The sequence below is a fragment of the Carex rostrata genome, chromosome 5 (assembly GCF_964058835.1).
Source record: "Carex rostrata chromosome 5, lpCarRost1.2, whole genome shotgun sequence".
Lineage (NCBI taxonomy): Eukaryota > Viridiplantae > Streptophyta > Magnoliopsida > Poales > Cyperaceae > Carex > Carex rostrata.
In genome coordinates, this window is record NC_135922.1 from 1,170,921 (window position 1) to 1,197,066 (window position 26,146).

Here is a 26,146-nt window from a genome sequence, read left to right on the forward strand (position 1 = left end):
AAGTGATTTTCTACCTATCTAAAAAAATAGTACTAAAATTTTAAAAAATGTAAAATTTGGTTTGCAAGTACATATTCATATGGAATTCATGTTGAACGATTCGGATCGACTGTTATAATTTTAAAAACTCAAATATTAAGCCGTTGCACGGAGGCCCTCTATGTTACGCATACCATATTCCTTTATTTAGTATCATAGATTGTTGTGCAAATTTGGTACAATTTAGGTATTGTTTTTGCCAAGTAATAATAAAAATTGAATCATTAAACTTTTTTTGAACCACTCAAATTAAGGAATCACCATTTATTTCCAAATTACATCGAACTCAATAGAATAATTCATTAAAAGAAACTGTATTTTAAAACATTGCAAAGCAACATGCATGCAAATATTCATGGCAATGATGGTATGCATGAGGCAAGTGATCTTATTTATTTACACCACATTGCCTTGAGCGGGAGGAGCCCCCACCTGATGCTCATGAGCCTCAGCGAGTTGGAGCTCGGCGATGTTGCCGGCACCATTCACGGCATGGATCTCATGTGCCGAACTGTTATGGTATACTTCATCCATACCTTCCAACTCATGTTCTAGTGAAACCCTAAGCATTCCAAGCTTGCTGAGAAGAAAGAACAAAGGTGCCATGGTTAAAGTCACCCATCCAAAGATCGCTACGATCGCCACCATATGTGCACCCAAAAGCCGACCACCACCGCCCATAAACAAACCATACGGACGTCCCGGGTGGCCCGGGTACACCTCGTTCACATACTTCTCTCGTGCAAAAAGAGCAGTGAAGATGATGCCCCATATGCCGCACCCGCCATGCAACTGAGTCGCCTCTAGCGGATCATCGAACTCAACCTTTTCTGCGAGCAAGTTGCCCCCAATCAACACCAAAGCTGATATGAAACCACAAATCACGGCAGCCCACGGGTCAACCACAGAGCAACCTGACGTTATTGCTGCAAACCCCCCGAGAATCCCGTTGCACACATCGATCGCTTTCCATTTGCGTGTCTGAAGGTACTTGACAAAAAGTGTGGTCAAGCCGGCAACACTACCGGCAAGAGTAGTGGTGACTGCAGTACGTCCGACAGCTGACCACTGGCCGTAGAACGACCCAGACGTGCCATATGCTTTATCAATCACAGTGAAGGATCCTGGGTTGAAACCGTACCAGCCAAACCAAAGAAGGAAGGTACCAAGAACAACCAAGGAAGCACTGTGCCCACGTAGAGGCACCGCCTGGATTCCATCACGGGTGAACCGGCCATGACGGGGACCCTCGATAAGTGCCCCCCATAGACCGGCAACTCCACCGACCATGTGCACAACACCGGACCCGGCGAAATCAATGACACCAGAATTGAACAAAAGTGAGTCACCAGTATTTCTACTTGCACTGGCCCAGCCATCAGCAGACCAAAACCAGTGGGATGTGACCGGGTAGACGAACCCGGTAAGGAAAGCCGAGTAAATGAGATAAGCATCAAACTGGGTTCTCTCCGCTATCGATCCAGACGTTATGCCGGCTGCAGCAATAGCAAAGGCCCACTGATAAAGAAAGAACGGGTAGTCGAAACCGGTCTGAAGTAACTTTTTCAGGCCGAAAAAATGGTCGCCAATGAAAGCATTAGAAGGTGTTCCGAAAGCAAATGCGAAACCGAATAGGTAGTAGAAGAGAGCACCGGTGCAAGCATCAAGAACATTTAGAAGCATGATATTGATGGTGTTTTGGGCACGAACGGACCCGGCACAGAGCATGGCAAAGCCGAGCTGCATGACAAAGACAAGGTATGCAGAGAAGAGGAGGTAGGTGGCGTTGATGGCATAGCTCGAGTCAGTTATCTGATTCGACACAGTGCTTAACTGCCCGCATAATAAGTTGGCAGCCCCGGTCGCGTTGCCGGCGCCGCTCAGCATTGTTGCCAGCTCAGCTGCACAGGTTGACATGGCAACTTAAGGAGATGTTTTGACTTTTGAGTTGTAGGGTTTGTTTGAGAAGAGATTCATGGGATCTTTTTATAGTGATGCAGATTCCAAACTTTGACCAAGAATATTTCCCACTATAGGAATTAATCAATAACATACATATACCAAACAACGGAGGTTTTCCCATTTCTAGCTTCCCCATTGTTTCTGTAGTTTAATGTTATTATTTATACATACATACATACATACATACATACATACATATACATATATGAGGAAGGATCAACACTACAACAATGTAGATACTTTTTGCGAGAGAAAAAACAAATTTATGACGGTACTCCCTCGTGAAAAGTACCGTTGCAAAAAGAAAAAACTAAAAAATGAGAGTAGTTCATTGCAAAAAGTCATTTTTTTATCCTCGCGAAAGGTGTTTCATTCTTGTTGTGCAAGTTACAACAATTTTTGAGTTACAACAAGTTACAACAAGCATTTTCTACATTTTCAAAGTCCAAATCATTGATCCAAACCGTTAGATGTGATCTCTACAATAAAATGTGCTTGGAGACCAAATTTTATATTTTTTGGAATTTTTTTACTATTTATTACGATGGGTACAAAAATTAGTCAAATTCATATCATTGAATTTTGTACCCATCGTAATAAATAGTAAAAAAATTCCAAAAAATATAAAATTTGGTCTCCAAGCACATTTTATTGTAGAGATCACATCTAACGGTTTGGATCGATGATTTGGACTTTGAAAATGTAGAAAATGCTTGTTGTAACTTGATCCCTCCTCTACATATATATACATACATATATATGTATGTATATTTATATATACGAGGAGGGATCGGATGACACCCTTTTTTGGTGACATTGGATGACACAGTGCATTTTCAAAGTCCAAACAGTCGATCCAAACCGTTCAACTTGATGGATATGTTAAAATGTGCTTGCAGATCAAATTTTATATTTTTCTGAATTTTTTTACTATTTATTAAGATGGGTACAAAAATTCAACGATCCGTTCACTTCAGATTGGGGATATTATGGTCTATGGATGTTATAGCTAATGTTATGGCAATTGCACTTTGGATAATTGATTGGTAATTTTGTATGGAATATGTGTGAATTAATTATAAGCAATTAAGTTAATTTGTATGAATTTGTTTGATTTGGTATGCATTAATTTATTATGTGAATATGTTTGTATGACTTTAGGATTTTGATATATTTGTATGTATGAATTTAGCTGTAAAGTTAATTTATAGTAGTTGATTTGCTTAATTACAATTGAAATTAAGAGTATTCCTCAGTAATTAGTCATATAAATATTATTTTGTTTTAGTCATGATTGATAAGATGTGTTATGAAAACTTAAGATATAGCAGGAAAGAAAATATACAAATTTATAAATCTGCCAAGCTAGTAATGAGCTAGCTCGGCTCGCTCAGACAAGCCACGAGTTGGTTTTGAGCAATAGTTTTAGCTCGGGACCTAAAATCCAAACTCGCTCGCTCAACTTGATACACCAACAAGCCGAGTACGAGTGTGACCGAGCTCGCTCTTTAACAGCTCGTTGCCACCCCTAGCATCATTTATCAAAATTATATATGTCAAATATGATGCAATTTAAAATTGAATCCGGCTAGTATGACATCAGTGTTATTTTACTCTATATAACATCAACTTCAAAACTTATAGAATTAACTTCAAACAATAAATCCAAATTGTTCAAACAGATTTACTTCATTAGTTGTGCGTTTACATGCAAAATTTATAATTTTTCGAATTTATTTAGTATCAAGTCAAGCTGTCAAATATGAGAACTTAAGTTAATTTTAATGCATTCATTTTTCAACATTTTTTACCCCTTGACTTGATACTAAAATAACTCGAAAAAATTTAAATTTTGTATGTAAATACATCACTCATACAATAAATCGGTTTGAATTATTTGAATTTGTCGTGTAAAGTATATCTAATAACTTTTGATAATGGTATCATATGTCACAAATGTACTTTTTAAAATTTGTCCAGGTATACACCATCAAATAATTTTCAAATTTATGGGTTTGAAAATTTTATAACTGTTTGAATTTCTTTTCAAATTTATCATGACGTATTATGTTGTACGTGGCGTATCTTTGGTTGTGTGTCGACACGTGTATCCGGCACGTCTTGCTTTTGCGATACACTATGCATGTCCATTGGCGCCAATATTTTTTATTAATATCTAACTTAAAATATAATTTATCAAATTTATCCATGTTTTCAAATTTTTATTAAAACTACTCAAACCGCCAATTAAATTGATGGTTTGGGGATTTTTTTGTTTTTGTTTTTGTTTTTTTTGTTTGTTGCTATATAAATATCCCGTTTCTCTTAAACTGATCATATATCCCCTTGAGTTTTTATTAGCCCATAACTAGATGTTTAAGCATAAGGCAAACCTGAATTGAACAGTAATACAATTGAAATGAAGAAATAAAGTAGAATAGACGTGTAAACTATGATAATCGATTTGGATTTGAGATCCAATGGCTATGGAAAATGATGTGTTTTCAGAAAATATGTGGATGACTAGCTGATACACTGATCTTTGATAACAATCCAGTTATTTTATTAATCAGCAATTGTAAAGTTTCTCTGACAATGTCTTTTTATTGAATTCTATGCAACAGTTGCTTTGAATTTTTTTTTTTAGAGAGAAATCTGTAGGTATGCTTTGAATTTGTTGGATGATAGTTGATCATGTAGTTTGTGAGAGTTTTGAATTTTTGAATCATAAATTTATGCTTTTGATGACTTTTGAATCATAAATATAACCATAATTCATTGAAAACATCAAAATACAAAATACTTTATAAAAAACAATAATCCTTAATATATCTCTTGATTTGCATACGTAATTATTGATATATCTCTTTGAATTTTGAAAAAAAAATTACCGTATAAAGGACATATATTGAACAATCATAGATAATTTCAATGATATTTGAATAATAAATGAAACCATAATCCATTAAAAAATAAGCAAAAACACACAATAAATAGTAAATGCATTTTAAAATAATTATATAGGTAATTATTGAATAATCTCTTAGGCTTTTGATAAAAACTAATACTGGTCGTTGTATGTCTACTGTTGGTAAAAAACTTAAACTGAATTTTGGAGGCACTAAACGACGTTTTTTTGCAATTCTGATTCGGTCGAATGCCTGGGGTATTACTTCCGGGCAAGGTCCCGACCGTCTTATCCCCCCCTTTCCTAATTGAGGTCATACGCGCAAATCCGACTTCCTAGCTAAAGTTATGACTGTTTAGTTTTTTTTTTAAAAAAAAACGATGCTTCCGTGTAAAAACACCGATAAACACACCAATATTTTATGCCTGGCTTAACAACGACAGAAGTGCATCGATATTTTTTTTGCCAAAACAACGATGACGCACCCATGCTCTCTAAATGGCCATAACTTTATTATTGCCAAACCATTGATGACGCAATTTGTAATTAACTTGCATGCTACTTCTGAACTTATTTATTTAGATGAAAGTTTGCGAACTATTTTTATTTGAAGTTTGAGAACTTAGCAATTTGTATGTGTTGAGAACTATTTTTATTAGATGCATGTATGAGAACTTTTATTTGATGTTTTCAATGAATTATGGTTATATTTCAAACTAAAATATAATAAAACATAACGAAAATAAAACCATCAATTTAATTGACGTTTTGGGTAGTTTTAATAAAAATTTAATAAATTATATTTCTGGATATTAATAAAAATGTTGGCCATTGGCGTATGAGATGCAAAATTGAAGGGACAACCGGGTGTCCTTTTTTTTTTTTTTTTTGATGTACCCTGGTCTCAAACTAATTAATTAAGGTGATATCTGCACGAGCTAGCACATCGTAATTTGATTCTTCGTCTTATTATTTTTTTAATTAACATAGCATCCTTTAAGTCGTTCAATTAATTATAGGCATTTTCTATTGTTAATTTGATTCTTCTTACATTTTGTAGTAGTCAATTAAAACAGGACGTTGAATACGAAATTCTATATATTATGTAGTTTAATTTATTAATTGTTCTTAAATTGAATTTCTGTTTTTCTTCTTTTATTTGAGCAAGGAATCAAACAAGCTAGATTATATATATTATTAATTCTTACTAACCTTGATTACGTATTCAAATATTGTAAGCATGCAGTTGGATATATTATTTTTATTGTGCATTTCTAATTTCTCATATATTCTCCCTTAAACTTTACATTCATATATGGAAAAAATAAATTCGAAATATATAATATGAAAAATTTGCCTCCAGCCAAACGACAGGCAGATTCTGTCAATTAAACAATCACTATATATATTTCATACGACTTGTTCTTATTTAAGGATGTCAACGGTTATGACATATAATTAGTAAAATATTTTGATTTTTATATTTAATTATTTCTTAACATAAAAGATATGAGTTCAATCCCAAATTTAAATATCCATGAAGAATATTATCTTAGTCGCTAGATCAAAGACTGATTATAATATCATCTTTGTTATAATTTTATCGGTTAAGAAGTTAGAATTTAATTATGGGTGTAATATATAACAAGAATAATTTGCAATCATAATTAATATAATGTAGCTGATCAGGAAACAAATAAAAGTATTAAGATAAAAAAATGCACATCTTTTGATCTCATTAATTATTAGAACATCAATTACTAGTGAAATTATTATACATAATTCTATATGTAGCAACTATTTTTAGAATAACAGATACTGAATATATCTCTTATCTAGGTTTATATTAGTTTATTCATACTTAAACACGCTAATTAAGATTCTTGTTACCAAAGTTTCTATAATGACCAATTAAAAGGATTCCCTTGTCAATTATTGCCATGACAGTTGACACTGATCGTTATATTTATTTTAATTTTTAACATAATCTGTTTGCTTTTGATAGTGACATATTCTTGAGCCATTTCCAGTTGGAATTGATGGTGTTAATTTATGTATTTGGGTTTGATACAAGACCTAATATATATATAGTTTCAAAATGTCTATTTTATTCAAATATGACCTAGTCTTTTTGTTCTAAACAGAAATAAAATCAAGGAAATCAAGTTGGGAATCTTAATAATTTGAATATTTTCTCACGAATGAAGGTAGTGTGTGCTGTGTTTATTAAGAGAATTTGGTGAGCATAAGTTTCAAAATTTATTAGATTGGTATAAAATGACAAATTCAGACCGTTGAAATCAATTTACTTCATGAGTGATGTGTGTACATACAAAATTTGAAAATTTCGAATTCATTTAGTACAAAGTTAAGTGGTCAAAATGGTGAAAATGATGCTTTAAATTAAAATAATTCATAAAACATCATTTTTCATAAAAAAATTTACCGCTTGACTTTGTAAACAAAATTTCAAAACTTTATATCTATACAAGTGATTGAAGTATAATGGTTTCAACTATTTGAATTCGTTATTTTGAACTCAATCCAATATATTTTGAAACTATGCTCATCAATTTTTTTTTTTCTGAGCGAAGCACACACTAACTTTGCTCTTTTCTCATTGTAAAATTAATAGGAAAATGATTTTGCTGATCGGTCCTGCTTTTTGGGCTTATTGGGTTTATTGGATCGGGCTTAGCCCAAAAGATATAGGCACTAGTAAAAAGGCTTGTAAGATGAGGCAACCTTTTGTAGTTTTGTTTCACTGATTTTCTAATCTAATGGCACCAGAAAGGGAAAGACTAATTAATTGCCTGAACCATGTAATTAACAAGTCAAATTTAGAGATGAAATATGTATAGTAATATCCAATTGTCCTAGGTGAGGGAAGCATTTGCCAATTTTTTAACAATGTGGTGCATGCAATGAAGAGATAACCTTATTTAAACAAAAAGATGGATACACACATATAGTTGTGCTATGGTGAGTTACGAAGTAAAGGTCTTGTTTTACTTCACGCTTATATCTCTATTTTCAAATATCAAATAGTCGATATGAACTGCTCAATATGATATCCATATTGAAATGTGATTTGAGACTAAATTTTATATTTTTTGGAAATTTTTTATTATTTTTTTAGAATATTTCAAAATCATTGTTTTTTTTATGGTCTAGAATCTGTCCAAAAACAACAATTTTCTATTTTTCAAAAAACATAAAATTTAGTCTCAAAGCACATTTCAATATGAATATCATATTGAGCGGTTAGAATCAACTATTTAGTCTTTGAAAACAGAGATATAAGCGTGAAGTAAAACAAGATTGTTCCTTATTTCGCAATGCACCATAGTCCATCTCTCTCTCTCTCTCTATCTATCTATCTATCTATCTATATATATATATATATATATATATATTTGTGGGCATCCGCATTGTACTTGGTACTTACTAATCAGTTATTTAGTTTCAAATTATGGGTGTGTGTTTAACCTCATTAGATTGAGGTAGCTCATCTATCTATTTAATTATTACATATGAAGGCTGGTTCACATATACCGTCGACTGTTTTCCTGTGGGCGACAGCTCTTTTTTTTTTTTTTGGAGGAAAGTCAGGTCAAGCCTTCCGATATGCAATAAAGATTCGTGCATAATCATTTAACTATTTTTCTTTTCAAGATAAAAGAGGAGATCAAGCTCTTCACCTTTTAATATTCATAAAAGACTCCTTATTTTGTGATTTCTACAAGACATTGTTTTAGAGTGTGTTTGGATGAGGTATATAATAGTGCAAATTTGGATTAGCAATTATTTTGAACTATTATTTAATTTATGTTTGGATCGATATGTTTGGATTAGCAAAAAAAAGCTATTATTTGTTTGTTTTTTGTGAATTAACATGCTATTATACTAATTCAGTTGGATTAGCTTACTATCTCAAATTTGAGTTAACTCAATATTTCCATTAACCCAAACTTTCATCCAAACGCACAAAAGACTAGTTCCACTAGTGGAAAATATGGAATCAGGATCGGTTATATACACATATCAGTAACGGAATCCAACCGATCCTGATGAAGGCGATACTGATACTATCAGGATCGGTTTTATATTTTTTAAAGAACCGTTCCAAATAGAAACTAATAGGATCGGTTTTTTCATAAAACCGATCTTAATAGTAGTTATCTAGATCAGTTTTTGAATAAAAACCGATCCAGATAGGAACTATTAAGATCAGTTTTTATATAAAAACCGTTCTTGATAATATTTTCGAATATTTTTTTTTATTAAAAATTTCATATCTATATCAGTTTTTGAATAAAAACCGATCCAGAAAGGAACTATTAAGATCAGTTTTTATATAAAAACCGTTCTTGATAATATTTTCGAATATTTTCTTTTATTAAAAATTTCATATCTAGATCAGTTTTTGAATAAAAACCGATCCAGATAGGAACTATTAAGATCAGTTTTTATATAAAAACCGTTCTTGATAATATTTTCGAATATTTTTTTTTATTAAAAATTTCATATCTAGATCAGTTTTTAAATAAAAACCGATCCAGATACGAACTATCAAGATCAGTTTTTATATAAAACCGATCCTGATACTTTTTTTTTGTTGGAATGAGGATCTGAAATCTGGATCGGTTTTTAAAAAAATAACCGATCATAATAGTAGTAATCTGGATCGGTTGTTTAAAATAACCGATCCTGATGTTTTATTGAAGCTAAAAAAAATATTTTTATTTATTTAACCAGCTTCCATATATATTTTGCTGGCCAGCATCCTAAATATATTTTTTTTTGCACAGTAAGAAACAATAATCAAATATCATATACACATCATAAATTAAATATCATACACATCTTAAATTATTACAAAAAATTCATGTTCATACAAAGTTTTGTGAAGCATTACATATTATAACAAGAAATTTAAATCCAAAAAAAATTAATTAACAAACATACAAGTGACTAATTGAGCTATTTCTTCAATTAACACACATTTATGCAATTAATGTAAAGCACAACAATAAAAAAATCAATAATTACCTCTTTTGCAATCACATCACTTGAGATTAAAAAAGATCCTAAAAATAAAAACAAATGTAACAATTAGATGGAAAAACATTTTACAATAAAAAATACAAAAAAATGTGTTTTTAAAGCATAATAATGAGAAAATTATATAAAGTTAATACCGTAATAGTTGATCGGCCGAGCCGGAGGTGCGAGAGGCTCGGCTTTGAGAGGAAGAGACGGAGAGAAAGAGAGAGAGAGACACGGAGGAGAGGGAGAGACGGAGACAGAGAGAGAGACACAAAGAGTACAGAGGGAGAGACGGAGACAGTGAGAGAGACGCTAAGTTGAAAATGAGAGGCGCGGAATGAAAATAAGAAGAACCCTAAGCAGGTTATATAGGGAGTTATCATTAGGATCGGTTGTTTATAAAAAACCGATCCTAATAGTATCAGGATCGGTTTTTTATAAAAAACCGATCCTAATACTAATTTTTTTTGGCGGGACTAACTTTGAAAAAAATAGTATCAGGATCGGTTTTTTATATAAAAACCGATCTTGATAAATTTTTTTTTCAAAATGGGTTCTGCAAAAAAAAAAAAAAAAATCAGGATCGGTTTTTTATAAAAAACCGATCCAGATACTATCAGGAACGGTTTTATTGCTAAAAACCGTTCTTGATAATTTTTTTTTTTTTTTTTTTTTTTTTTTTTTTTTTTTTGCTGCAGAACCAACTTTGAAAAAAAATAGTATCAAGATCGGTTTTTTTATAAAAAACCGATCCTGATACTATATATAAGAAAGATCACTGCGGTAAACCCCACTCATATTGATGGTCTATCAACCATCAAACGGCTACCATTTATTTTCTTTTCTGTTGATAATGCATGTACACAGATAAATATTAAGAAAAATGTGAAAAATATCAAATTTATTTATTTGTGTTTGTATGGCCAAATCAACTCTACTATGATCAATTTTGTACAATTTTATTATTATTAATGGCATCAAATTGTTAAATGGAATGCAGACCGTTCATTTCTGCATGATCATCCAACGGTGGGTCTGTAATTAAATGACATGTAATAATTTTTAAAATGATCAAGATATAACATGGAACATTAATAACGTAAAAGTGCCGAAGGCCCGACAACTGTAAGTTTTGATCCAACGTAAATTATTTACGGCCGTGCGATGTTGCTATATTGTTTTGCTTTGATGAACTAGTACACGAATCCCGAATTGTATCAAATTTTATAATGGTGAAATTAATATGACATTCTTTCATTTTAACGGTTCCGATCGACCAAATGCTAATATTCGTATTCGTTCCTTCACAACCCCACACAACAAGGGTTCAAGTCCTATGTATATTATTATATGGCACAAGTCATTGATGCATCATGCATGATTGTATAAAAAAATTCAATAGTCAAAATGACTTCAAAATGAAATATCAATGTCAAATAACTAATTATATTATCACATAAATTTTAATAATGTAAATTACATTAATTTTCATCAAAAAATATTTATAATTGAACCATATGCCATATACAACAACCATATATATATTCTATTAATCACCACACTAATTACATATACAACAACCATATAATTGAACCATATGCCATATACAAAAAAATAGTATTAGAATTGGTTATTTGAAATAACTGATTCTAATACTATTTTATTTTCAAAGTTGTTCTTAAAAAAAAAAAAAAAAAAAAAATTATCAAGAACGGTTTTTAGCAATAAAACCGTTCCTGATAGTATCTGGATCGGTTTTATTGCTAAAAACCGATCCTGATGCTATTTTCTGATATATATTTTATTTGTTAGATGTATTTAAGTTATCTGAGAAATATATATATAACCAGAGATTATTTAAAAAAAATAAACAACTTGTTTGTGTTTGTATAATTGTTTGTTTAATTATTTATTTGTTATTTATAAATTAATACCATAAAATTAATTGCTTAATTGATGTCATGAACAAATGGAAACGAATTCATATTACCTGAGATAACAAAATATATATGGTTAGACCAAGACCATATTGATTCGAATTTTATCAGACGGTTCATATATAGGATGTACATAGGGAATTAAATATCTTTAATTTGACATCTTTAAAGAAATTAATTCAATTATAAACCTCTTTTTTAAAAAATATATATACTTGAAAGCTGACCAGGTTTTACAATGCTACCTTTAAAAAAAAAAAAAAAAAAAAAAAAAAAAAAAAAAAAAAAAAAAATTTATCAAGAACGGTTTTTAGCAATAAAACCGTTCCTGATAGTATTTGGATCGGTTTTATTGCTAAAAACCGATCCAGATGCTATTTTCTGATATATATTTCATTTGTTATATGTATTTAAGTTATCTGAGATATATATATATAACCAGAGATTATTTAAAAATAAATAAACAACTTGTTTGTGTTTGTATAATTGTTTGTTTAATTATTTATTTGTTATTTATAAATTAATACCATAAAATTAATTGCTTAATTGATGTCATGAACAAATGGAAACGAATTCATATTACCTGAGATAACAAAATATATATGGTTAGACCAAGACCATATTGATTCGAATTTTATCAGACGGTTCATATATAGGATGTACATAGGGAATTAAATATCTTTAATTTGACATCTTTAAAGAAATTAATTCAATTATAAACCTCTTTTTAAAAATATATATATACTTGAAAGCTGACCAGGTTTTACAATGCTACCTTTAAAAAAAAAAAAAAAAAAAAAAAAAAAAAAAAAAAAAAAAAAAAAAAAAAATTTATCAAGAACGGTTTTTAGCAATAAAACCGTTCCTGATAGTATTTGGATCGGTTTTATTGCTAAAAACCGATCCAGATGCTATTTTCTGATATATATTTCATTTGTTATATGTATTTAAGTTATCTGAGATATATATATATAACCAGAGATTATTTAAAAATAAATAAACAACTTGTTTGTGTTTGTATAATTGTTTGTTTAATTATTTATTTGTTATTTATAAATTAATACCATAAAATTAATTGCTTAATTGATGTCATGAACAAATGGAAACGAATTCATATTACCTGAGATAACAAAATATATATGGTTAGACCAAGACCATATTGATTCGAATTTTATCAGACGGTTCATATATAGGATGTACATAGGGAATTAAATATCTTTAATTTGACATCTTTAAAGAAATTAATTCAATTATAAACCTCTTTTTTTAAAAAAAAATATACTTGAAAGCTGGCCAGGTTTTACAATGCTACCTTTAAAAAAAAAAAAAAAAAAAAAAAAAAAAAAAAAAAAATTATCAAGAACGGTTTTTAGCAATAAAACCGTTCCTGATAGTATTTGGATCGGTTTTATTGCTAAAAACCGATCCAGATGCTATTTTCTGATATATATTTCATTTGTTATATGTATTTAAGTTATCTGAGATATATATATATAACCAGAGATTATTTAAAAATAAATAAACAACTTGTTTGTGTTTGTATAATTGTTTGTTTAATTATTTATTTGTTATTTATAAATTAATACCATAAAATTAATTGCTTAATTGATGTCATGAACAAATGGAAACGAATTCATATTACCTGAGATAACAAAATATATATGGTTAGACCAAGACCATATTATTTCGAATTTGATCAGACGGTTCATATATAGGATGTACATAGGGAATGAAATATCTTTAATTTGACCTCTTTAAAGAAATTAATTTAATTATAAACCTCTTTAAAAAAAAAAAAAAAAGTACTTGAAAGCTGGCCAGGTTTTACCATGCTACCTTAAAAAAAAAAAAAAAAAAAAAAAAAAAATTTATCAAGAACGGTTTTTAGCAATAAAACCGTTCCTGATAGTATCTGGATCGGTTTTATTGCTAAAAACCGATCCAGATGCTATTTTCTGATATATTTTAATTTGTTATATGTATTTAAGTTATCTGGATCGGTTATTATGTATAGACCCGATCCAGATGCTATTTTATGATATATTTCAATTAATAAGATTTATTTGAGATATTTTAATTATCAGGATCGGTTTTTGTTGGAAACGGATCCTGATACTATCAGGATCGGTTTTTACTAAAAACTGATCCAAATGATTGAACTATTAGGATCGGTTCTAAAATAAAACCGATCCTGATAGTATCAGGATCCGTTTCCACAAAAAACCGATCCTAATAGTAATAAACTAGGATCGGTTGTTACTAAAAACCGATCTGAATAGTTTTTAGGATCGGTTTTTTTAAATAAACCGATCCAGATACTTATTAGGATCGGGTGTCCATATAACCGATCCAGATAGGCCGATCCTGATTTCTGTTTTTCCACTAGTGTTCTCTGCAATATTAATTTTTTTCGATAAGAGTTTTTGATTAATTTTTCTTTTACTTAATATTTGAAAACTTTAATATAATTATTGAGTAATATATGGTTCTAAATGTAATATATAAGCTCTTTTGCAATTGAAAACCAAATTTAAAGCCATAATCTAACCTAACTTGTGTGGTACCAAAAACCTATGGCAATTAATCCATTTTTTTTAATAAATGTATGACGTCAACATGAAATAAAATAAAATATGATCTCTCTTGATTTCAGTGAATGGGTCCCTAAAGAAAGGAATGAATAAAATATTAAGTAATATTTTTTCATGCCAATAAAAAAGTGCAATGTGTGCCTCTTCACTCCAACGCTAGTACAGGATCCAGTACACTGCTAATTAATTAATATATGATATATTGATATGATGATGCACAAAAAGTTTGGTAGTTGCATTAGACAAGAAGAGCTAGCTGTAGAACTGCAACAATCCAAACTCTGCATTTCAGACTTCATTTAAGATTAAAAAAAAAAAAAAAAAAAACTTGGCATATCACAAAATGCTTTTTGTTTCTTTAATTCAAAGAGTTACCAACAAACACTAAGCTTTGCTAATACTTTTTTTTTTTGCTTTAATTATAATTTGCTCTATATTTTTATCAGTTGGAATTAATAAGTTAAGTTTTTTCTTATATCTATTTTTAATTATAACTTATTGTTTGTTATTCTTAAATGAGTTTTCTAAACTGAAATTCACTGAAATCCACAAAATTTTAACAAGTGACGGATTGAAAAATGATAACCGGACTAATTATATATATATATATAGAGGATATATAGAGATTGGCTACTTTCATAAACATATGAGACCAAATTTTACACTTTTCTAAATTTTTTTACTATTTATTAAGCCACTTTGAAAATCACTGATCCAACGGTGGCTTAACAAAATAGTAAAATCAAAAGTCACCGTTGGATCAGCGATTTTCAAAGTGGCTTAATAAATAGTAAAAAAAATCAGAAAAATATAAAATTTGGTCTCCAAGCACATTTCAATATAGAGATCACATCTAACGGTTCAGATTGATTTTTTGAATTTTGAAAACAAAAAAATAACTTATAAGCATATATCCTCATATGCTTATGTAAGTAGAGTAACCAACCTCTATATATATATATATATATATATATATATATATATATATATATATATATAGGACTTGGCTACGGTGCTATGGGTAGCTAAGAGGCCTCCCGTGCTACGGCTCAATATTCGACTTTTCAAAATCATAACGGTCGATCCGAACCGTTCATCTTATTCTCCATATTAATATGTGCTTGGAGACCAAATTTTACATTTTTTGGAAATTTTTTACTATATTTTTAGATTAATTGAAAATTGCTGTTTTTCAGACAAATCTGGACCATAAAAAACAGCGATATTCAATAAATCTAAAAAAATAGTAAAAACTTTTAAAAAAAATGTAAAATTTGGTCTCCAAACACATATTAATATGGAGAACAAGATGAACGGTTCGGATTGACCGTTAGGATTTTGAAAAGTCTAATATTGAGCCGTAGCACGGGAGGCCTCTTAGCTACCCATAGCATATTAGCCAAATCCTATATATATATATATATAATAAATAGGATTGATAAACGTAAAATTAAATATTGAGAATCTTGCAAAAAGTTTCGACATGCATATTTTCAATTCAGTATGATCTCTTCTCAAATTTTACAATATGTATAGCTAGAGAGATGTGTTTTCCGAATAAATTAGGAGGCCCCCAAGATTTTGATGCTGAATTGGTTCTAAATCTAATAACATTGTCTCATTTTTTTTTTTTAAACTTTCAGACAATAATATAAATTGATTAAATTTTTTATATGTATAAATTGTCTCAACAAAAAATCAACAATTAAAATAGATCGATAGATCAAGTTTTGGCATTTTTTTTCATTTCTTGTTGGCTATTGAAATGAAAATTTGTCTCTCTTAATTAAATTTAATCTAAGAATATATGAATTAGTAATCCTATCAAAATAAATTGTTAAGGTCACTGTTAAGGTCATTTAAGTCATTTGGCCTTACTCAACTAGACCCACATTGGCCAATGATCAGATGCCACGATCTTCATACGTTGATATTAATTATATATAAGAAGGACATGTATCTATTCTAGAAGCAAAGGAGAAAAAAGCTTAATTCCCTCTTGACACCTCTCATTAATGGCCATTTTGAAGGTTACACAGTACTTGCCATTTATACTTGCTCTGCTACTACTATGCATTCCAACTCCAGTTTGCCAAGGTAAATTCTAATGTTGTATCTGTATATTATGTTCATTCTTAAAAAAATGTAAATAATGAAATTTTTAAGATAAAAAACTTGTTGTTCTTGATGTACTGAATAGACTGTTATTGTAGTTATATATGTTTTTCTTAATTACATTCTGTTAATTTGTTTTCTCTTTTTTAGCACAAGCTGATGCGGTTCAAATTGTGTCAAGAGCTGCTCTTTGTCTTGACAATAGATCTGTAAGTTCCAAAAGATACAAAAAAATATAGACAAAAAGATATATATATATATATATATATAGGCTAAGTGCTTTCGGTAGCATATGGGCTGAAATACACACAGTCCAAATTTGAAATTTCAAAATTCAAAAAGTCGATCTGAACCGTTCATCTTGTTCTCCATATTAATATGTGCTTGGAGACCAAATTTTACATTTTGCTAAATTTTTTTACTATTTATTAAGCCACTTGGAAAATTGCTGATCCAACGGTGGCTTAACAAAACAGTAAAACTGTTGGATTAACGATTTTCAAAGTGACTTAATAAATAGTAAAAACATTAAAAAAAAAATGTAAAATTTGGTCTCCAAGCACATATTAATATGGAGAACAAGATGAACGGTTCAGATCGACTTTTTGAATTTTGAAATTTCAAATTTGGACTGTGTGTATTTCGGCCCATATGCTACCGAAATCATATTAGCCTATCTCTCTCTCTCTTTCTATATATATATATATATATATATATATATATATATATATATATATATATATATATATATAGAGTTAGGCTGGGGTGCTATGGATAGCATAGTGGCCTCTATGCTACGGCTCAATATTCGAGTTTTCAAAATCCAAACGGTCGATCCAAACCGTTCATCTTATTCTCCATATTAATATCTGCTTGGAGACCAAATTTTACATTTTTCTGAATTTTTTTACTATTTATTAAGTATTTTACAAAATTGTTGATCCAACGGTGGCTGCACAAAACAGTAAAACCGTTGGATTAGCGATTTTCAAAGTGGCTTAATAAATAGTAAAAAAAATCAGAAAATTATAAAATTTGGTCTCCAAGCAGATATTAATATGGAGAATAAGATGAACGGTTCGGATCGACCGTTTGGATTTTGAAAACTCGAATATTGAGCCATAGCATAGAGGCCACTATGCTATCCATAGCACCCCAGCCTAACTCTATATATATATATGGGATGGGCTATGCTACTCCATGGAGTAAAATGAGTTGGTGTTCTATGCCGCCATATTTTTATTTTGAAAATCCAAATGACCGATCCGAACCGTTAGATGTGATCTCCATATTGAAATGTGCTTGGAGACCAAATTTTACATTTTTTGGAATTTATTTACTATTTATTAAGCATTTTTGAAAATTGGTGATCCGATGGTCCAGAAAATTTTATTTTTTTTACTGTTCACAGCAAAACAGAAATTTTGAAAAATGCTTAATAAATAGTAAAAAAATTCCAAAAAATGTAAAATTTGGTCTTCAAGTACATTTCAATATGGAGATCACATCTAACTATTCGGATCAGTCATTTGAATTTTCGAAATTAAAATACAACGTGGAGTACAAACGCGTTTTACTCTATGGAGTAGCGTAGCGGTGTAGCCCATCCCTATATATATATATATATATATATATATATATATGAGATGGGCTATGGTGCATTGCAATGCATGAACCCCCTTATGCATTGCACTATAAATCACGGATTTAAAGTCCAAACGACCGATCCGAACCGTTCATCTTGTTCTTCATATTAATATGTCCTTGGGGACCAAATTTTACATTTTTTAGAATTTTTTTACTATTTATTAAGCAATTTTGAAAGTCGCTGATCTGATGGTCCAGAAAATTTTACTGTTTTTTACTGTTCACAGCAAAACAACGATTTTCAAAAATGCTTAATAAATAGTAAAAAAATTCCAAAAAATATAAAATTTGGTATCCAAATACATTTCAATATGGATTAAACATCTAACGGTTCGGATCGGTCGTTTGGACTTTAAATCCGTGATTTATAGTGTAATGCATAAGGGGGTTCATGCATTGCAATGCACCATAGCCCATCTCATATATATATATATATATAGAGTTAGGCTGGGGTGCTATGGATAGCATAGTGGCCTCTATGCTACAGCTCAATATTCGAGTTTTCAAAATCCAAACGGTCGATCCGAACCATTCATCTTATTCTCCATATTAATATCTGCTTGGAGACCAAATTTTATAATTTTCTGAATTTTTTTACTATTTATTAAGCCACTTTGAAAATCGCTAATCCAACGGTTTTACTGTTTTGTGCAGCCACCGTTGGATCAACAATTTTGTAAAATACTTAATAAATAGTAAAAAAATTCAGAAAAATGTAAAATTTGGTCTCCAAGCAGATATTAATATGGAGAATAAGATGAACGGTTCGGATCGATCGTTTGGATTTTAAAAACTCGAAAATTGAGCCGTAGCATAGAGGCCACTATGTTATCCATAGCACCCCAGCCTAACTCATATATATATATATATATAATGTGACTAATATGCTTTCGATAGCACTTCCTACCGTTCCAAATTTCAAATTTTAAAATTCAAAAAGTCAATTTGAACCGTTAGATGTGATATCTATATTGAAATGTGCTTGGAGACCAAATTTTACATTTTTCTGAATTTTTTTACTATTTATTAAGCCAATTTGAAAATCGCTGATCCAACGGTAGCTTAAAAAAACAGTAAAATTAGAAGCCACCGTTGGATCAGCAATTTTCAAAGTGGCTTAGTAAATAGTAAAAAAAATTCAGAAAAATGTAAAATTTGGTCTCCAAGCACATTTCAATTTGGAGATCTTGTTGAGCAGTTCGGATCGGTCGTTTGAGTTTTCAAAATAAAAATATAGTGCCATGTAGCACCAATGCGTTTTACTCCAAGGAGTAGCGTAGCTTATCTCTCTCTCTCTCTCTCTCTCTCTCTCTCTATATATATATATATATATATATAGAGTACGGCTAACGCGCTTCCTCTAGCATATGGGCCGAAATGCTTCCGGTGGAAAGTTGAAATTTCAAAATTCAAAATGTCGATCTGAACCGTTCATCTTCTTCTCCATATTAATATCTGCTTGGAGACCAAATTTTACATTTTTCTGAAATTTTTTACTATTTATTAAGCCATTTTGAAAATCGCTGATCCAACGGTAGCTTCTGATTTTTACTGTTTGGTAAGCCACCATTGGATCAGTGATTTTCAAAATGGCTTAATAAATAGTAAAAAATTTCAGAAAAATGTAAAATTTGGTCTCCAAGCAGATATTAATATGGAGAAGAAGATGAACGGTTCAGATCGACTTTTTGGATTTTGAAATTTTAACTTTCCACCGGAAGCATTTCGGCCCATATGCTAGAGGAAGCGCGTTAGCCGTACTCTATATATATATATATATATATTTATATTTATATGAGGAGGGTTCCAATTAGGGGTGTCAATGGTACCTTTTTAGCCGTTTACCCGACCCGTATCGTATTCGATAAGGCGGGTATGGGTAAGGTTTTTTTTTCGTTAGCTTATTGGGTATGGGTAAGAATTTTTTTTCATTAAATAAATGGGTAAGGGTATGGGTAATGACTATTTCGTACCCGTTACCCTATAGGAAAATTATAAAATCCAAATATATATTCAATTCAATTATCAACCCACTTAAATATATACTCAATTCAATTTTCAACCCACTTAAATGTATATTCGTGTTTTTGAATTTTTATTATTTATAACAAATAATTTAGTTGGAATTGATTGCACATTTATTTTATTTTTATTAGAAATGCAATTATATATGTGTTAAAATGAATGAGTTTTTGATGTTTAATTTGTAAAATATAATAAAATTAATTATTATACTAGTATTATCCGTTATTCACCCGCTACCGTTTCGTTACCCGATAATATTAACGGGTAAGGATAGGGTATGGTAAGATCAATTTTTAATGGGTATGGGTAGGGTATGGGTAAGATCAATTTTAATGGATATGGGTATGAAAATGTCTCCACCCGACCCGTACCGTACCCATTGACACCCCTAGTTCCAATGCCTCATGACTTTCATACCTCATCATATCTCATATTTTATATTTTAATTTTCAAATTTTAAATTGTCCATCCAAACTATTCAACATGATATCCATACTAAAATATGGCTGAGGATAAAATTTTATAATTTTTGAAATCTTTTTTACTATTTTTTAAGATAGATACAAAATCACTGTTTTTTGACCGTTCAAAAAATACGGTAAAAAAACAGTGATTTTCCACCTATCCTAAAAATTAGTAAAAAAATTGCAAAAATTATAAAATTTTATCCTCAGCCATATATATTTTAGTATGGATATCATGTTGAATAGTTTGGATGGACAATTTAAAATTTGAAAATGAAAATATAAAATATGAGATATGATGAGGTATAAAATGCATGAGGAGGCATTGTAACCCTACTATATATATATATATATATATATTTACTGTTTTGTATATTGTGCATGGTATGAAATGATAATAAACATTGTTTCTGGATATACATAGGTGATGAATGGATGCCTCCAGTCCATGGGAATAAACATACCAGGTTTTGGAAACACCACAACCACCGCCGTTGCCAATGCTTCATCGAGTGATGAATTGGCCCCGGCTCCGGCTCCGTCTTCACAAACAGGCATGTGTGGTGCACCGTGCTACGGCCAGATGATGCTCATGATGCAGTGTATGGACGGGATCATGTCGAACTTCCAAGGTTACCAATCCGGCTTGATGCAAGGTGTTCAGGCCATTTTTCAAATGTCATGCAGAGTCCAGGGTAATGGCAATGGTGGTGGTACGGGTGGAGGTGGTGGTGGCAGCAGTACAGTTTCCAGTTCCGGTGGTGGTGGGGGTGGAAGTTTCCGTGGTGGTTTGGTTTCCGGCCAGTCAGTTACTGCTACTACTACTAATGGAGGTGAGCAGTGTCTCTTTTAAAACATTTGGATCCTCTCCATTTCTACTGAAACCAAATAGGTGTCTGACACGTGTCTTGGTATTAATCTTTAGATTAGATAGGCCTCAACAAATTAGTATCTAATAAGAACCACAAATTAAACCAAAATATTAACTACACTCCATTATTTTGTTAGAAATATAGTATAAAATTCCAAGATAAGGCTCAGAGAATATAAGTTTAAGAATTTCAGGGCAAATAAAGCACTGTTAAACTTAAAAAAAAAAAAACAGAATCATTGTGTGAAATTAAAATTGAATAATTTTGGAAGTACTTAGTTACATAGCCTTTAATTTAAAGGGAATCAGGGCGGTCGGATCTGGTCAATTTAAAATATGTACTAATTAAGTGTGCATAATTTTGATGATCGGACATTAGACCGAACTTATCGGACTGCCCGCACTGCTAAATTGACATTTTTATTTCAGGCCCGGTTTTCATTATAATTTGGGCCTACTTCTATTCTTTTATTTTAATTTAGGCCTAACTTTGCCTCTTATTCTGTGTACTCTTAAAAAGGTTCTCATTTGGCAGCAAATGGGCAAGAAAACACAAATGGAATTGGGTCGACAACTTGTAACTTGAGATTTTTGCTACTACCATTTCTCTTCACTGTTATGCATCTCATATTGTGTTGATAATTAATAACAATTTTTAAAGGAAAGTACATTGTAAAATGATATATTTTGTGGAATTTTTTTTTCTTGTAATAGAAATATGTGATTGAAGTTTTCCAAATTTCAAGCAGATGTGATTAAGCAATTTATATGAGATGCATGTCAGCCTCTTATGGCAGTCACATGTAATTACATGTAATTAGGCCCAAAACATTAATTGGGTTTTTTTTTTTTTTTTTTTAAATAAACAACTGAGACAGTTGGCTGGCCCCATCATGCTTGTGTTGTTTTAATTATATAATGTACAATTTTTGAGGAAAGATATGAAAATGCTAGCTAATTGTGTCATGAGGTATAATAATATCATAGAAAATATACACTAAATGATAAATATTTGGGATGGAAGAGTCATTTTGTTTCCTATTTGAAATTTCTATAGCTAATTGTGTTTGGCAACCTATGATTACAAATTGAAAGAGAGCATTTATCTCTTCTCTTTTCTTCTCTTCCTACTTCGTCTAAAATAACTAGTGGAAGCATGCTCTGCCATATCACTCTTTTACAAGAAGTGAGATAATAGTTCCTCTTTTAATTTAGTGGTTTCTTGTATTGTTCAAATTATATTAAGAATGTAATCTAGACCATAATATTAACTTTTTTCGTCTCTTTTTTATTATAAACTACGCATAAAGGAGCTCGATCGTACATGCAAAAAATAAATAAAACAATTATGTTCTTTATTTTTTTGAAATATAAAAAAAATAAGTTCTAATACATATGATCAAAATTTTAAAATTATAATGATATCGATGACCCTCGATGAAATTTATAATGATATTGGGTTACATCGACACCCCTCATCCTGATCTCACTCTATCTTGTATATTTACACTAATAATGTGTTAATTTCTAGTTCCTGACAGGTACTAATTGCATTGCATATTGGCATATCATAGATAAAAATGCATGGGTGAACCGATATTTAAGTTCTCGACAAATTGCAATTGATGACATATACATTTATATCAAGAAAAATTTTCGCAAAATTTTCACTTGAATGCAAGCACTACGATCCTATATATCTATACATATCTTTTTTTTTTTTTTTTTGCAATGCAACATGCCCGTAGGCTTTTCATTTCAATAGAGTTTTCAAGTTACAGTGTTTCGCATATTACAACAGATATCATATTAATCCAATGCCTGCTCTAAACTTCATATTTTAAATGTTGGATAGGAGTATCCAGTAAACCCCTCACTCAACTTGCTACCTACTTTAGCTAGATGGTCAGCCACGCAATTTTGGCTTCTAGGAATATGCCTGCACTCATAATCAAATTATTTTAGTAACCTCCAGACCTCATTTATCTCCCTATACGCTCTCCAGTCAGCATCAACTGGTGGGTGCAGCTCCATACAGACTTTAGCAAGATCTTGATTATCTGTTAAGAAAATACACGATGGCAAATTAAGGCTCTTGACAAAGTGTATCGCCTCTCTTAAGGCCACAGCTTCAGCTTGCATCGGAGAACATACAACACTGGGCGCGGCCCGATATCCTTTCAACAATTCCCCATCCTCTACGACAAACCCCAATCCACCTATCCATGGAGACCGCCAAGATCCGTCCACTTTGCATCTATATTGTGAATTACACACATTACTTACCTCCAACTGAACCTCCTTCTTTTTATTAGCAGCAGCAGCTATTCTTGTTTCGACTCCCACTGAGTTGAGAATAGATAGAAACCTTTCAAAAGTTGGTACCTTTCCACCGTAAGTTTTTTCGTTCCTGCATCTCCATATTGCCCAAGCCGAATTAGCTAGCATAGTCCAAACCTCATCTGTTTTATGCTTAAAGAGGCTATCCAAAATTATAGATAGATCTCGCGGCAACTCATCAGTACGTAAAGCAAGCGGACCCATCAACCAGCAAGCTCGTGCAAACGGGCAATGAAACAGCATATGTAAAACATCCTCCTCCCCTTGATTACACACAGCACACATAGGGTCCCCTCTTGATGTTCTTGTGCACAGAATCTTAGCTAAAGGCAATGCCCCATGCAACAATTTCCATAAAAACACTCGTATCCTTGGTAGAATATTTCCCTTCCTCCAAATAAGCTTCCAAACCTCACTACCCTGCTGCTGCCCGAGCCCCTCTTGTGTGATCCCCTTATAGGCATGTTTGACTGAAAATCTCCCGTTAGAAGACTCTGTGAAAATGAGAGAGTCAGCCCCTGCTTCATCCAAAGGAGGTCTCACATTTCCCATAATGCTCATACAATTAACATGCCCATACAGTTGAATTAATAAGTTTGCATCCCAAGTACCAGTACATTCTAGTACCAAGTCTCTTACACTCAGCTTTTTATGTTCTGGATTTTGAATCAAACAATTTACTGCTCCCTCAAACCACGGTTGCACCAAAACATAACTACCACAAGAGTTTCCACAAGAGTTTCTTGCAACCAAAACAAAAAGTTTCTAGAAATACTAATTAATTTCATTCCTAAATTTCTTTGGCATGCTTTGCATAGTAACAAGTAATTATTAATTAAGCATAGAAGAGCTTAGTAAGGAGGAGCTCGTTAATTCCAGGTGTCCTGGAGGCCGGGCATGCACCAGTGCACGCAATCGGCATAGCTGACAGGGTTGGCGATTTGATCAGGAGTTAAGGGGTTCCACTGCTTGTAAATGGCGGTGTGTGCATCTCTTCGGTAAGCCGACAGCTGTGTTATGTTGAGGAAAGTCACTGGCACGTCGTTTTGGTGCTCCTGCAGACTGCAGTATGTCGCTGATTACACGCATGATGCTCTTCCTGCTGTCGGAACCCCAGTAGTTGGGATCCTCGATCATTGTTGTTTGGTTATAGCAGTTGCCACCGGGCGCTGCACCCTAGTCCTGTCTCCTGTCTGTACGTAAGTATGTCGATTAATTATCTTGACAAATTTGTTATTAACTAATTAGGGATATATATAGACACTTACTTTCCATGTGTAGGCGACATACTGGTGAAGAAAACCCTAGTTTTGGTGAGATCCATGGTGTGGTTGACCCATCCGAGCATGCTGTTTATCGCCATACTATACGCATCTTCCGTTGAAACCTCTACTATTTGCTTTTCTTCATCCTTAAATGATCCTTCCCTGCACATACACATTGAGTCACTATTTTCATTTACCAATTAATTAATTATTCACACTTCAAAGAAAAAAATAGTATATATATATATAAAAGTATGTACAAGATTTTCATCTCGAGGCCGGTCATCCACCAGAGGTAGGAGTTGAAGACGATGATGTCTCTGCCTTTCCAGTGATCTCCGTGCGTGTTTATCGAATCTCTGCGCACCATTCTGTGCACAATCGCATCATCCGAGTTTGATTCCAGAAGAAACGGCGCCCAATAGAACTCTACCTTTGCATTATAATCCTAAAAAAAATAATCCAATTTATAATCCTCATAATAAATACTATCACTACCGTGCCAGTGAAAGAAAAATTACAAGAACTTAATGAGAAGATAAGACTGTAAATAGTACCATGGCAGTGAAAACTGTCAAAGAACCGTTTTTGACGAAGGATTTAGCATGCGAGACAGTGGATTGAAGAAGGCAAACCATGGAAGTGAATTGACCTCTGTTTAATGAATCTCCTACATACAACATCCTCTTCCCTCTCAATGCCTCTAGCATCATTGTTGCATTAAAACTGCATGTTCATTGGATTTGATTTTTCTCATAAATTGTTGCATTAATATTTAATACATACAAGTATACAACAGTGGCTTGAAGAATATGATTAATTTATTTTAGAGAGTTTGTAATTAATGAAGATTAATTCGGGTTGAACGAATCTTGGAAGGTCGCACTCGAATGGTTGCCAGCGCCAGAACTGGTAGTCTTTTTTTGGGTCTGC

At 31.6% G+C, this 26,146-nt stretch overlaps 3 protein-coding genes across 3 annotated transcripts; 1 reads left to right on the top strand and 2 right to left on the bottom strand.

The window, feature by feature from the left end:
- Window positions 1–435: 435 nt before the first annotated feature.
- Window positions 436–1,956, bottom strand: LOC144554438 (ammonium transporter 1 member 2-like). Its single transcript, XM_078302757.1, has one exon. It carries the CDS (start codon window positions 1,954–1,956, stop codon window positions 436–438), a length of 1,521 nt encoding a protein of 506 aa, XP_078158883.1.
- A 14,510-nt stretch (window positions 1,957–16,466) lies between these two features.
- Window positions 16,467–21,515, top strand: LOC144554439 (uncharacterized; the record flags this gene model as incomplete). The annotated part of the gene is made up of 3 exons (XM_078302758.1): window positions 16,467–16,583; window positions 16,752–16,810; window positions 21,162–21,515. Coding segments are annotated over exons 1-3 (495 nt in total), but the record flags the coding sequence as incomplete, so codon positions are not given.
- A 3,169-nt stretch (window positions 21,516–24,684) lies between these two features.
- Window positions 24,685–25,926, bottom strand: LOC144554441 (protein trichome birefringence-like 33). The gene is given in 6 exon segments (XM_078302760.1): window positions 24,685–24,819; window positions 24,821–25,003; window positions 25,005–25,137; window positions 25,217–25,375; window positions 25,474–25,661; window positions 25,771–25,926. Coding segments are annotated over 6 exon segments (855 nt in total). The 3' UTR covers window positions 24,685–24,783.
- Window positions 25,927–26,146: the final 220 nt, after the last annotated feature.

Coding starts and splice junctions, on each gene's coding strand:
- LOC144554438 (XM_078302757.1), bottom strand. CDS start 1,956: ATGTCAACCTGTGCAGCTGAGCTGGCAACAATGCTGAGCGGCGCCGGC.